A 15,706-nucleotide genomic window follows, 5' to 3' on the forward strand; every position below is an offset into this window, starting at 1 on the left:
GTGGTTTCAGCTCTTTTGTCCTGATGCATTAGTGAATCTGAGATGCCTCGACTTACAGGATCCCAACTGGTTTGGAGGCCTCCTACCCTCCTGGCTCTGGCTCCCAGTTCCACACTGACCTCCACATCCCAGAGGATTGTCTCATGGAAATAATCAGGTCCTGAGTGCAGGATGCCACTTGGTTGCCTTGCCTGGATCATGACTACTCCACCCAGTGCCCTATTGTGACCTTGATGGTCAGGCTGGGATGTGAGATAGCAAACAGAGAGAGCAAAACCCAGACTTAGCCCCTCTGAATTGAATCTGCACAGTTTCCTCTGAAGGCTGTCCATTGGCTTGAGTAAAGACCAAAGCCAATGAAAGGATGGAGGGATGGAAGAGCGTTACTTCTGCTGCCAGTCACCCTGCTGCTGTTCTGGGCACACAGCTCCCCAGCAAGTAGGTGTCTCGTGGTATTCTTGTGTTTGTGCTTCACCAGAGCCCTTGCTCTTTGGAGTACAGGGGAATCACCTGGAGAACTTGTTCAAAATGTCAAGTTCTAGGATGTTGATCGTGCAGTTCTTGGTAGGATCCAGGAAACTGCACTCGTAAGAAGCCCCTTAGGTGAATCTAATGCGGAGGGCACCTGGACCAGACTTCCAGATTATTGCTCCCACAACACCTTCAACTTTAAAGTTACGTGTGGAGAATCGTGGTGTCTGTGTGTGTATTTTATGTCTATGTTAGGTCCCAGAGTTTTTCATAGTGAATGACTGATGTAAGAAAACCGTTTGAAAAAGAAAACCAGCCATCAAGCTGGAGATGCAACTAGCCATATCCTGTAGCTTCAAGGCCATGAGTAAGGCTGCTTTTTCTTTAAAAACATTCTGAAGGATCATGTGGAACCTAACTGGCCTAATATAAAACGGTAACATGATATAACTATAATAAAAGCAGTGTATTAATTGCTACTGTGGATTCTCCCTGGGAATAATTCTCCCTGAGAATTTCTGGAGACTTGTGTTATATTTAGTCAATTGTTGGTTGACAAATATTAAGCCTCTACCATGTGCCGGGAGTTGTTTTAGGAGTCAATTTATAATAGAGAATGACATATTCATTTCCTACACTCATGTAGTTTTACTATCTAATGAGAGGAAGGATGTATTAAACATATAAAATGAGTAAATAAGTAAGTCAATTTCAGTTCCTATTAAATGGTATGAATCACGAAAATAGGCTTTTATAATGGAAAGTCTGTAGGTGGTTGTTGAGACTATTCTACTAGGTGGTCTCGCGAAGGCTTTCAGGAAGCCTCAGGAAGGCTTTGAGATTAATCTGGTAAGAAGGAGACATATATCCAAGCAGATGCAACAGCAAGTGCAAAGGCCCTTAGCATAAATGAGCTCAGTATGTTTTGGAGGCACACAGACCAGTGTTGCTGGGGCAGAGTGAATGGGAAGGGGGAATTCGAGAGAGATGCAATTGGAGTAGTCAGTGGGGCCCAGATCATGCTGAGCCTCATAAAGGCAAGGTAAGACTTTGGATTTTATTCTGGTCACAATAGGAAGCCATCAGAGAGTCTAAACAGAAGAGTAGAAATGAGAGGTACTTGAGGAAAAGACATTGGCTGCTGCAGAGGATAGAGTGTGCAGGGGAAAGATTGAGTGAGCATGGCCTGGATGGGTTTATAGCAGCAGGCATGGAGGGAAGTGATTGGTTTCTGGCTATCTTTTGGTAATACTGACCGGACTGGCTGCTGCATTGGATGCCATGAAACAGAAAAGAGGAGGAGTCAAGGATAACTCACAGATGATATTCTCACCTAAGCAAACAGATGCATATAGATACCATTTACTGAACTGTACATGCTTAATAGGAAAGCAGATTTGGACTGGGGTCAGGTAAGTTGATAGTTCAGTTTGGGCCACATTAAGTTTGAGGTGCCTTTTAGACATTCTTATAAGATATTGAGTAGAGCAGTTGGTTAAAAGAGTTAAGGGCTCAGTGGAGAAGTATGACAGGTCAAATGTGAGACCTTCTGTATAAAGATGATATTTAAAGTTATGATTGGGAGGAGATACTGCAGCTAAAGTGCAAAGAGAGAAGCAGAAAAGACTAAGTATGGCCATTGATATAGAAAGACAATCTGGCAGCCTGGGTGGCTCAGCGGTTTAGTGCTGCCTTCAGCCCAGGGTGTGATCCTGGGGACCCGGGATCCAGTCCCACATCGGGCTCTCTGCATGGAGCCTGCTTCTCCCTCTGCTTGTGTCTCTGCCTCTCTCTCTCTGTGTCTCTCATGAATAAATAAATAAAATCTTTAAAAAGAAAGAAAGAAAGAAAGAAAGAAAGAAAGAAAGAAAGAAAGAAAGAAAGAAAGAAAGACAACCAACAAGTGCATTCTCCCACAAAATTTTGCCCAGAGATGACCCCAGATTTCACCAAGGATCTTGGGAAAAACTCAGACCTCTTTCCCTTGATCCAGACTAGAGTGAAGCCAAATACCATCACTCTAAATCAATGTTACATGAAATGTTACACTAACACAGCAACAGGCTGTGTTAACGCTTATATTTGTATTAAAGATGAGGACATTGAGGCTTAGAAATGCCAAGTCTCTGGCTCCAAGTCACACAGCCATCAAACAATGCAGCCAACTCAGAACTTCTAAACTCCAAACTCCACCTCCTTCCCTCTTCACCAGATGTCCTGCCAGCTAGGACAGAGCCAGGAACTTTTCATGCTAAGACCACAGTGCCTTCTGCAGATTTGATTCTGTCTCTCCAGTCATGCTACTCTTTCTCTCATAGTCACCAATATACCAATAGAATCTTTAGGAATCTTTGGAATCTAAGACTATTTCTGAGACACCCTGATAGTACAGACCAAGAGAAACCACTGGACTAAAAAGCTGAAACGAGACCTTCCTAAATTAAACTGCCTGGTCACATTTCTGGGTCTGAATCAGTCACTTGAGAAAAATCTCGAGTCTGAAGTGATTTCATTCAGGTGGGACTTACAAGGGGACATCTCTGAACACTCCCACCAGGAATTTTGCTTTGTGGTGCTGACAGACTCCAAAATTCATTTGGTTCTCTATCTACAGAAAGTAGAAATCCCTTGAGCACCCAGGGACACAAGTCTCAGAGACTCTCCTAAAATTTACAACCTCAGGTCTCCTATTTTCTAAGTCAGTCCCAATTCTACATAATTTTCAACAAAGTTGAGCCATTAGCATATGATAATATGGAAAAATTATTGTACATGCATGAGATTTTTCATGTAAGTACATTGACATTTCAGTATGCATGACCATTGGCAACCTGACATCAATATCAATAAAACATTTAAAATTTTATAATTGAAATCACCTACCTATTAAGGAAAAATTAAGAATAAGGAAGCTAAAGTATATATTTTATATATAAGAATTTAAATAAAGATGACATTTTATATTAATATAATACAAGTAAAAATATTTCCCTCTTACATTTTGAACTATAAAAGCACAGTGTTTTAGGATAGGAAAGAACCTTATAGATAATTTTATTGAATCCCCTCATTTTTTAAAGTTTTAATTTAAATTCCAGTTAGTTAACATACAGTGTAATATTAGCTTCAAGTGTACGATATAGTGATCCAGTGTTTCCAACACAACACCACGGCTCATCACAAGTATACTCCTTGAGCAAACTAAAGACTCTATAGGTAGCCTGTTCCACTATAGAGAAATTCCATAAAGAATATACAAATATTTAATACAAAGAATATACAACTGGGCTCCCAGGGACTCTTTTGAATTTCACATCTGTAGGTGTTAGGTTGTCCAGGTCCGCCTCAATTCTGTGCAAAGGCCAACGACATAGAATATAACAATATGGCAGAATTTTTATACTTCTTTAAGATTTTTCATACTACTTTGTAGTTTTCACCCACTGATGGTGGATCTAAACAAGCCTGATGCCTCACCTTTAAGAAAGTCCTGCCAGAGTCTGAAAGCCCATCTGAGTCTTTTCTTTCATGTTTCTTATAAGACCTCTTATGTTGGCCACTTACCTCTGAACACATTCCATTTGTTAATATCATTCTTACCTGTGTGGCCTCAGACTGACAACCATTCAAATGTTGCCATCTATGAGGTAGAGAGCTTAGCAGTGACATCATGTTGTCAGCATCTTATGGTTGATATTTTCACATGAAAACTTCCAAGCTCCCTTCACCATCTAGAGCTTTGGATCTATTATTTTTCTATCTGAAGTTGAAGACCCTGTGTCTATTCTTTATTGAGTTTCATATTAGTGGTTCATGTCCAGATTCAGATCTGGCCAGATAATTTTCCATCTCAATTCTGTGATCTGTAATTTAGTTCTAGCTCAGTTTCCCTTCATGCATTATTGTGTACCCCTTTTTTCCAAGTTTAAGATGATTTTGTGCCCCTTTAAATTTTAAAGTTATCTATTATTACTTGCCTGGTTTGGTATCCTACTGCTGATCCAACATCCCCAGACCTTCTGCAAAAACTACTGATAGATCACAGTACTTTTTCCTGTTGAGCTTAGATGAACTTTTGGATTTGTTTACATATAGAACTGCAGATAGCCACTGCCCCCCAATCAGATTTAGTTCACCAGGTGAAATCTTTTCTCCACCTCAATTCAGAGTTGCAGGTACACAGAGAGTTGAATATCAGTGCTTTGGATATAATATCTCAACCTGTTTGATGTTCACTTTAGAGACCAATCATCAGACCACATACCATCATTTTAGCCAAATGAGATTCTCAAAGAACTGAGCAGGGGTTTTGTTGAAATATAGACAAACTATGAAATCTATAAGGATAAAGAATAGATAATTAGGCTTCAGAACCAGATGTACCTGACTGAAAAATCCCTATCTGCCTCTTACAAGCTAAATGATCTTGGGCAATCACATGATATTTCTTATTTTTTTATCTATAAAATGGGATTAATGAAACATATCTTAGAGGTTTGCTGGGATTATTAAATGACATACACAATAGAGAAGTTGATTCATAGTAGGTGCTTAATAGGTAATAGTTATTATGTCACAAAAATATTCCTATATTGGGGATTTTTAATCATGAATCCAATCTGACTCCTAATCATCAATAGTTTCGTATAAATTTTCACAAATTATTATTTTATTTAAGTATTTAGAAAATTTCCCAGAGATCCAACTTTGCTTTATTAGAATATTAATTCTAAGATGTCCTTGTTTGGCCCTTGTTTTCCTTTGAAGGCAGTTTGCCTCATGGTAATAAAAGCAGACTCTGGAACCACACTGCCTAAGTTCAAATCTTAGTTCAGTTATATATTAGCTGTTGGGTCTTGGTCAGATATCCCAACCCTTAAACTTGCCTTTATTGGCTCACCTCTAAAATGGAGGCAATAATAATTTCAGTTATCTCATGGAGTTTACATGAGAATTAAATTGTTTTATGCAAAACAGAATGGTGCCTGGCAAATGGTAAGCACTCAACATTTTAGGTTTTATGATATTATGACATTTGAAAGACACCAACAGATGTCAAAACAATCCTATCACATAGGAAATGCCAAAATTTGTATTCCTTTTAAGGTACAACTGGAATCCCTAGAATTAAAGTTAAGCGAAAAACGGTGCCACTAATCAGAATAGGAAATACAGGAGAGCAATCATTTAGGAAGGGAGGGGCTGATCAGTTTCCCTTTACCTGTAGAATTTCTGATGTCTGTGCCATCCAGGCATAGAAGTTGTGAAAATATAAGCCCAGAGCTAAGGAGAAGGATTTTATTATCTATGCCAAGACATCATACCAAGGCCCTATTTCAGGGGATACTGAGGCCTAATTTAAAATAAAAGAATATTTCTATTTGGGCTTTCTTACTGAGAGGCAATAGCAAGATCCAGCTTCAGGATTTGTGTTGTGTCTCCCTCCCCACAAGCTCTCAGAGGGAGACCCTTCCAAAAAGCAAAGCTATGATGAAGGAGGTGGCCATTGCTCCCCATAAGCACATTATTACAATTGTGATGCCTTTCATAGGCAATAGGAAGCATCATTTTTGCTTGATGGATCTCTGACCCCATATTAACCTGGCTGAGCTACTGATACCTGTGTGCTGGGGAGGCAAGAAGAAAGGGACATTGTACTTAAGTTTCTTCTAAGACAACCAACCTTGACTGTTGGGTCCTGGATCTCTTGTCTCTCGTCCTTCTTTTTACTTTTAGCGACATGCGGCCAAATAAAAAGTAGAAAGCCTGAGAAGTCAGAAACTTTGGAAATAACAGGTGGGGAACCTGCAGACTTGAATGATTTTCCATGGCAGGTGAGTATTCTTTACAACAGGAGACATCTCTGTGGAGGATCGATCCTCAGCCAGTGGTGGATTTTAACCGCAGCCCATTGCTTCATAAACAAAAGTGAGTAAGTATTGCAAACAGATTTGTTTTAACCTTTGTGGTAGAATATTTGTTCCTACATGCTTATTATTCTCCTGGAAGCTCCACCCAGGTTTGTCAGTCACAAAACAAAATACCAAGAGGCGAAATATATGCCTGAGTGGTTGAATATCACACTCTACAGGAGGCATAGACGTGGTTCTCCTCCTAGGATGTTTTATATCTTATTGTGTGGGACCCAAATGGCAGAACAAGTGTTCCTTGGACTTCTCAGTATCTTTCCAAGTGCATGTGGTCCTGGTCCAAACTTTTGGAAAGTACTTTCCTAAGCATTTCCTATTACTTGGGGGAGAAAGTAAGCTGACAGTGACTACAGAGTCAGAGAATCCTAGAAAGTATTGGAACCCAAGGGCAGGGCACCAGGCCTGGCTGCATGAGAGAAGCTCCTGACGTGGCTGTCTTTGCTCAAGTCCATACACCAGTATTTTTTAGAAACTTCCCAGATGTTTGTTAATAGCTACTCCACCCCTTTTTGCAAATCGAGATTATGTCCCTAAATTACTTGTGTAGAGCATAACTTACAGACATTTGGTAACAAAATTTACAAGTGAGACCATAAGACAAGAAGACCAAGAGACCATAAGACAAAAGCTGGTTGGCAACAGGGTAAGACTAGAACTCAGATCTGTCTCCTTCTGCCCAGTCAGGGACCAAGTGCATGGCCCCAGGTGCCTCCATCCCTCCAGCTCTCAGGATCACAGCCTCACACTGGTGGGATTATTGACTCTTAAGGCCCACTTTTTTTGCCCTTCCACTACTTACCTTTTTATCTCCTTTTGTTTTTAAATAAGATCTGCCTTGGAGATTATGCATGGTGAAAGAATCATTGGCATCAAGAACTTGAAGAGGATGAAAGTGGACAAGCTAATTATTCACCCTTATTTTGACAGCTGGTTCTTGAATCATGACATTGCTTTGCTTTTGCTCAAATCTCCGTTTAAGTTGGGTGCCAACATAATACCTATCTGCCTTTCAGAGGTCACTGACATACAGAAATGGAGAAACTGCTGGGTGACTGGATGGGGCATTAACAGTGAGTTACTATAGTCCAACCTGGTAGAGGGTGGCACCCTGTTTGATGTTTTCAATGAGAAAGCAAACTCTGGAGGCTCTGCTAGCTCTGGGAAGTCTACCTGGTGGATTTGGAAACTTTAGGTTATCATTTAAGGAGCCATGATGAACCTTAGCCTTAATCCACATGCAAATCATCCTTCCTTGGCCTTCCTGGGCTCTTGTGGCAAGTTTTATGTCATATTATAAAACAAAAACCCTAAACAGGGCCTCAGTGATAACTCAGAAAGAAGTGCTCAGAGTCCAAGAGTAACTTGGAGGAATTTTGAGGGACACATTGATGGGCATAAGGGTGGCAAAATGGACTGGGCTCTAAGAAACCCACACTAATGTCAGCAGAGCATCTCTGTTTCAATTGATGGTGTCAGATCTGCTCCCCTGTAGCAAAGGGCTTGGTTTCCCAAATATTTGAAAACCACAGAACCAGACCAAGAAGAAGGGGATAAACTGAATATAAATTTGTCGTTACAGAGTCAACCTGTAACGCACTCCCACCACTTTGCCCAACCAATTCATAAAATGGTGCCCTTTTTCCATTATTCTTGGTAAATGTGTGTTACTTCAATATCAAAAAAACAGAAAAAAAATTCCAGTCAGTGCCATTCTTCTAAGCAGGCATACAATTGACAGTACATTGATTCTTACATGATCTCAAAGCTCAGAGCTATTTTAGAATTCCTCATTGGAAATTACCCTTGGAAGCTTTTCATGAACTTCAAAAAAGGTCACCTTCTTAATTTAGAGTTCCTGTTGCTTCATTCAGCACGTATTCTTTGAACCTCTTCCAGGGAGTGTTCTAGGCTCTGGGAATTCAGCACTATGCAAAAAGGAAAATATCCTCATCTTTGGGGAAGAAACATTCTAGGTGTTACATTCACCTCTTACATAGACAATGAACTACTCAAAGGTCCTGACATGATTCAAATTCATCTTTGTAGGCCATAGGCCCCAAGACAGAACTTGTTATCATGGGTTTTCTTTACTTTCTTATGGATTTAAATGAAATACCTTTTAAGGACCATACCTGGAGTTGGCACCTTCTGAAGAGTGAGAAGAGTATACTCAGGCTGAGATCCAATAGAGACCCAGTTGTGGGGAGCTCTGGAATCAAAGAGGATGGTCTTGAGAGTCTCCTGATCATTCCACTAAGTCCAAATTTGAGTAGTTGCCTGGGCCATGCAGTGGTTCCTCGGTTATTGAGGTGGAAAGACGTGATGCTGGGTAGGGGGTTTAACCTCAACCCAAAGGGACCACTTTGAGCTCAGGGCCTCTCCCTATCTGCTTCATTTTTGGGTCAGTTCCTACGCAAAGTATGACTGAAGAGCTGCACAAAGTCAACATCGACCTGGTCAAATGGGAAATATGTTCCCAACTTATGCCTATGCTCACCAGGAACATGATGTGTGCTGGGAACATTCAAGAAGGGAAAGATGCCTGCCAGGTAACAGAACTTGTCCCTTGCTTGGAAAGGGGCTGCCAAGAGGGTTGATCAATATTTCCCAAATAATTGGCTCCCTCTTCCCCTTCTAGATAATTTTCCTAAAGGTATTGTAACAAATTACCACAAACAGGGTGGAGTCAAACAACAGAAGTGTATTCTTTCATAGTTCTGGAGGCCAGAAGTCCAAAACCAAGGTATTGACAGAGCTGTGCTCTCTTTGGAGGCTCTAGGGAGGATAATTCCTTACATTTTCCTGCTTCTAGTAATTTCCAGCAATCAATGGCATTCCTTAGCTTGTAGGTGCGTCACTTCGCTTTCTGCCTCTATCTTTGCATGGACTTCTCCCCTGTATGTATGTCTCCTATTTTCTCTTCTTATAAGGATTTCAGTTGTTGGATTAGGACCCACCCTAATCCTGTAGGACTTTATCTTAATTTAACTAATTATATTTGCAAAGGCCCTATTTCCAAATAAGCTCATATTCTGAGGTCCCAGGTAGACGTGAATTTGAGAGGGATGCTATTCAGCCACTACAGATGCTCTGTAACCAAAAGGAGACTGTGTGGGATAGTGGTTAGGGATGCAGTTTCCCCTAGCTTCCCTCTCAGCTCTTCTACCTCCTGCCTGTGACTTCCTTCTGTGCCTGTGCTTTTTCAGATTTCCTCATCTGTAAAATGGGAATATTAAGAGTTCCTACCTTCTAGGACTATTGTGAAAGTAAGTGAGTCAAGGCACAAAAGCACTTAAAACAGGGCAGAGTAGAAGATAGTCATAGTAAATGTTAGAAATATAATTTTCTCCATCACCATCTCTTATACCTGTTCAGTGCTTAACACTCTACAAACCATGTCCATAAGTACATGAAAGGTTTGTAAACTAGGACTATTCCAGATGGGAAAAATGAGGATCAGGGAAGCTGACAGCCTGCAGAGGACACAAGTTAAATTACAGACCCAGAATTCTAATGAAGGCACTCTGTCTTCTGAGATTGGAGCCATCTTTTGGGATCCAGTAGAAACGGGGCTCCAAATCCAGTAGCTCAGCCTGGTCATGCCCAGACTTGACTAGTTCAATAGCCACAGAAATGCTGGGAGCTACTATTGAGTACAGATGTGCCAGATAGCAGGGCAGTACATGGCTTCACAGCTCTTGTTTCCTCCATTCACACAGCCATATTGCAGGAGAGGTAGTTATTATCACCAGCATCAAAGCCAAGCCTTAAAATGCTGAAGAAAATTTTCACATTGTCTCAGCTAAATCTTTCCCCCTGGAGTGTGAATGAACCAAGATCTGTTCAGCTTCAGAAATTTAAGACCTTAACTGTACTGCTTTTTTTACCTGACATCCTTCATGTAGATCCCCTCATTGCCACAGAAGAGCTTATAATTCTTCATTTTAAAGAAAGGTCATGGGACTTTCCAATGACCTCAAGGAATTAGGTGAAGAACAGTTTGGTTCGAAGTAAATTGATGGGCACAGAAACTTGTTCATGATAACAATCTGATTTTTAAAAATCAGATAAACCCATATCCTGTTGGTTTGTTTTGTTTTGGATTTAGATTTTTGGCATATTATTGAATGGTGCTTCTTTTCAACTTTTTTGTGCGTTACTTAATATTTTCTTTTTTTTTTTGTTTTTTGTTTTTTGTTTTTTTTTTTTTTTATTGGTGTTCAATTTACTAACATACAGAATAACACCCAGTGCCCGTCACCCATTCACTCCCACCCCCCGCCCTCCTCCCCTTCTACCACCCCTAGTTCGTTTCCCAGAGTTAGCAGTCTTTACGTTCTGTCTCCCTTTCTGATATTTCCCACACATTTCTTCTCCCTTCCCTTATTTTCCCTTTCACTATTATTTATATTCCCCAAATGAATGAGAACATATAATGTTTGTCCTTCTCCGACTGACAAGAATAAATCTTTGTAAACTGTGAAACATTATGTACCACCTGATCATACTTCTATAAAATAACAATGATGTATTGTTATTTGCATACTCAAGAATGTGGAAAATTATTGACTAAGGGGTTGCCTCTGAATGGCTAGAATTAGAAATGTTTATTTCATTTATTTTTTTTGACTACATGGTAGAGAAAATTCAAATGTTATAGATGGATGTACAGTGAAGAAGTTTACCTCTTAGACTTGTTCTCCTGTTTATTCCCCAGAGAAACCACTTTTATAGTGTAACCTTATCTTTCCTGAAATATTCTTTTCATATACAAGCATATATGTTTATAAATTTACATATATATAATTATAGGTATTCTTCATGTTCTTTTTCCATATCTGAGATTTCTAATTTCTGTATGAAGATACATAATTTTAATAGAATTTAATAAATCACAGAGATGAAAAGTACAGCATAGGGAAAATAGCAAAAAGTGTTATACTAGTATTGTATGGTGACAGAGGGGAACTATGCTTATGGCATTGAATAATACATAAAATCATCAAATAATTATGTTGTGTACCTGAAACTGATATGACATTGTATGTCAACTATATTTAAATGATGAAAGTTTAAAATTAAGAAAATGGCCCCAAAGATTTGGGACATTGAAAGGCTGTGTATTCCTCAATTTTCATGTCAATGATGTCCATTCCCTTTACTTATACTTATTTGGCAATCTTTTTCATGAAGTTTTAAAATTTGTAAATTGTTTCAAATTTAATGTTTCAAGTGCAATGTTTTCAAATTTAATATAACATTTTGACTCATTTTTTGTATCTTTTGTGTTTTGTATATATCAGTTTGTGTGCTTGGTGACCTATTATGAGATATAATGGATTTTTGTTTCTGTTTTTTACTTTTTGCTATTATGAACAATATAGAAAGACCAAAATGGGTTGGCTGAAAATAGACTTAAAATAAAAAGGTGATGAGAAAATTGTAAGAATTCTCAAAACAACAATAGTGCTTAGAGGCAAAGTGGATTAAAAAACCCACTCCTTGGTACATCAAAATGAACACATGTGACTAGATAATGATGATGATGGATATTCACTTTTTTTTTTTTATCAAGATGTCATTCATTACCATTGCTTTTGACCAAATTGTTTACCATTTTGTCTGACAGTCATGGGGCTGAGAGCATAATCATATAGTTGGAGAGCCTAATCAGACTGTCCTCTCATCAAAAGACACTATAAGTACTTTTGCCTTGTGCCAATTGCCCACACCTCAGTAGGTTATAACACTAATTTTCTACGTCCCTTCCACTCCCAAAGAACTTTTATTTCCTAGGGTGACAGTGGAGGGCCTCTGGTTTGCCAGAAAAAAGACAACCAAAGCATATGGTACCAGCTGGGCATTGTCAGCTGGGGAGTGGGCTGTGGCGAAAAGAGACTGCCTGGAGTGTATACGAAGGTGTCTAATTATCTGCTATGGATTAACGTAGAGACCACGCTGTCAGGAAAGCCTTATATGCATGATCCAGACTGTGGGTACAGTTTTCTTCTATCACCCTGGACCATCTTATTACTGCATTTTGTGATACTTCTATTACCCCTATGATTAAACACTGTAGTGCCTCAAAGCCAAGTGTCCTCAGTTTTTGGAGTAAGGTCAAGGGTGGGGTGCAAGGGATTCTCATAGTATTAGTTGTGTCTGAAATAGTCATATACCTTTGGGGGTGCTTACTATATGCCTGGGAACTATTGCACAGCCTATTGTTGCCTTGGAACTTGGAGACATATTGACAATTTCAGCTTGAATCCTCTCCAGAGGTTTGGATGGAGCAGCTTTGCATGTAAGGGGCATGCCAGGAATCTCTGAAACAGAAATCTTGTTCTTTTCTCTCCTATAAACAGATATCCTTCCATAGATTCTCTCCTTTTCCAAGACTAGACAGTTCCCCCCTTCCCCCCTCCTTGTTTTTGGTTTTGAAATAAGGAACATTCCAATTCTTCTCTCTCCCTTAATTTGTAGCTGATCTTTGAGATCTATACAGATTTGGTCTTCGGAAAGATCCTGTTCTTTACCTTCCTTCACTTCCATAGCTATCACCTGGTCCAGAGCCCTATTAAATACTTTGGGATCTCAGAGATCATGTGCAACAATCCTTTAATTCAAGATCAGGAAATCATTGAAGTAGAAATGTCCTAGAGATAATGTGGGAAAGAAACACATTGCTAAATGGGCTATAGTTAGTAAAGGCACCTTTGCATGCAAACATCACAAACTCAACTTGAAGCAAAAAAAGGAAATGGTAAATATATTAGGGTAGTGCAGAATCAAAGGAATTACTGTTTAATAAATAGCCACCTAAAAGTTTGACTTATTCCAATTATATTTTGGACCATCTGAAAGAGTGTATAGACCTTCCATCCTTCATGCAATCATCCAAGAGTGTAATTTTTGCAACCAGACAAGAGGTAATAAATGACTTTTTTTTTTCAGAGGCGACTCAGCACATTTTTGAAGAGAGAGGGAAAAGCTGTATTCAAAAAGATCGGTGTTTTTATACAAGTTTGCCTAAAGCAGAATTCCTTGAGCTGTGAAAAACAACAAAATAAAACAGAAAGGAGAAATCTTTTCTGCATACATAGTGAAAGGGAAGAACAGAGAATGAAAAGAGGTTCTCTGTGCTGGCTTTCAATGGCTGCATCAGAACAGGACAGCTTGGCCACCATCTGAATCTAGAGAGTGAGTGAAGAAGCATTTCAATGGATGAGAGTAGGGAAAATCAGTATATAGCTCTTTTGCCAAAACTGCGGAGCTACCCCAGACTTTTGGCTGTTGGTATGCAGGGAAATACAGCTACAAGCAGAAGGGTAACTATTCCTGAGAAAGGTAGGTATAAAGAATTTCATCTTTTTCATGAAAGAAGCAGCATTGACAGCAACTTGATCTTCAAGTTCAGAGGTCAGAGGCTGGGAGAGACTGAGAGGCCACAATCCTGTGCCCTCTCAGGGCAGAGGTTGACAGAGAAGGTGAAACAGTTGGCCACTCAGCCAGCATGCTATGAAAGGAAGTATGTGCAGGAAGGGGCCTGCTCTGACTCCATTACAAAGCACGTTGTCAGACTTTCCGATGTTTGCCAATCCTGCAAGGAAGAAATAAGAGTTCTAACTAGAAATTCTTTTCTTCAAACAGGTATAATTTACATAAAGTCCTGCTCTTAACTATATAATTTGATGAGTTTTTAACAATGCTTACAGCCATGTAATCCATATTCCTATGAAAATATAGAGCATTTCCACCACCATAGAAAGATCCCTTCAAGCCCTTATCCTACCAATCCCAACTTGCTCCCACCCCCTTCCCTTCCACCAGGATCAAACACCATTCTGGGTTTTTTTTTGTGTGTGTGTGTGTGTATTAGTTTTACCTGTTATAGAACTTTCTATTAACGGAAAAACATATCCTTTTTTTGTGTCTGTTTTCCTTACTTTAACATAATAGTTTTGATGTTCATCTAAGTATTTGTGTGTATCTATAGCTCTTCCCTTATTACTGCAGAGTAATATTCTATACTACAGTTGGTTTATCCATTGCCATTTTGATGGACATTTGAATTGCTTCCAGTTTGGGGCTACTATTAAAAAAATAAAACCGGGCAGCCCGAGTAGCTCAGTGGTTTAGCACCTGCCTTCAGCCCAGGGCATGATCCTGTAGACCCAGGATCGAGTCCCACATCGGGCTCCCTGCATGGAGCCTGCTTCTCCCTCTGCCTGTGTCTCTGCCTCTCTCTGTGTGTGTCTCATGAATAAATAAATAAAAATCTTTAAAAAAATAATAAAAAATAAAACTACTTTATAAAGGGTCTTGTAACAAACCTTCTTGTGTTATGTTTTCATTTCTGTTGAGTAAATAGATGTAAAATTTCTGGGTCATAGAATAGATATATGGTTAACTTTATAAGAAATTGCCAGGTAAATCTCATAGTTATTTTATACCATCTACCCTGCAACCCCAGTAATAGATGAAAATTCTAATTGTTCCATACCTTTGCCAACATTTAGCATTATCAGTCTTTCTGATTTCTCCATTCCGTGGGTGTGAAATGGTATCTCATGGTTTTAATTTGCACTTCCCTCCTAACAAGGTTGAACATGTTTTCTTTTTTTTTAATAATAAATTTATTTTTTATTGGTGTTCAATTTGCCAACATACAGAATAACACCCAGTGCTCATCCCATCAAGTGCCCCCCTCAGTGCCCGTCACCCATTCACCCCCACCCCCCGCCCTCCTCCCCTTCCACCACCCCTAGTTCGTTTCCCAGAGTTAGGAGTCTTTATGTTCTGTCTCCCTTTCTGAACATGTTTTCATATGCTTACTGACCATTTGTATAACTGTCTTTGTGAGGTACTTGTTAAAGTCTTTTGCCTATTTTTAACTTGGATTGTTTGTCTTTTTATTTTTGAGTTTTGGAGTTGCTTATATATATTGAGTGTGTGTCATTTATCAGATATATGTAATCTTATTTATTATTTATTTGGCTTATGTTTATTTATTTAGCTTTAATATTATCTTGAAATAATTTCCATGTATGATGTGATATGGATCAAGATTCATTTCTTCTATAAATACATATATGCCAATTATGTTGAAAAGACCTTCCTTTCACCCATTGAAGAGCTGACCATAAAATGTAAGGGTGGGTCCATTTATGGGGTTGTTTTGTTTTGTGCTGTCCTGGATGGTCTAGAATTAGATGTCTGATTCTGTTTTTATTGATATCTGATCTTGATGGCTTTGTTACCACTTGAAAATGGGATACAGGTAGTCTGTGGCATGTACTAATTTAGCT

General features: G+C 39.2%; 1 protein-coding gene across 4 annotated transcripts; it reads left to right on the forward strand.

The window, feature by feature from the left end:
- Nucleotides 1-269: 269 nt before the first annotated feature.
- Nucleotides 270-14,549, forward strand: LOC102151714 (serine protease 52-like). 4 transcript variants are annotated; one of them, XM_038573673.1, is made up of 5 exons: nucleotides 270-438; nucleotides 6,208-6,403; nucleotides 7,230-7,471; nucleotides 8,808-8,950; nucleotides 12,198-14,549. In XM_038573673.1, exons 1-5 carry the CDS (start codon nucleotides 357-359, stop codon nucleotides 12,465-12,467), a joined length of 933 nt encoding a protein of 310 aa, XP_038429601.1. In that variant the 5' UTR covers nucleotides 270-356; the 3' UTR covers nucleotides 12,468-14,549. The 4 variants fall into 4 exon arrangements, with proteins under 4 accessions (XP_038429601.1, XP_038429602.1, XP_038429603.1 ...); XM_038573674.1 differs by having other exon boundaries at nucleotides 13,353-14,549; XM_038573675.1 differs by having other exon boundaries at nucleotides 6,208-6,399.
- Nucleotides 14,550-15,706: the final 1,157 nt, after the last annotated feature.

The sequence above is a fragment of the Canis lupus genome, chromosome 25, assembly GCF_011100685.1.
Source record: "Canis lupus familiaris isolate Mischka breed German Shepherd chromosome 25, alternate assembly UU_Cfam_GSD_1.0, whole genome shotgun sequence".
Classification (NCBI taxonomy): Eukaryota; Metazoa; Chordata; class Mammalia; order Carnivora; family Canidae; genus Canis; species Canis lupus.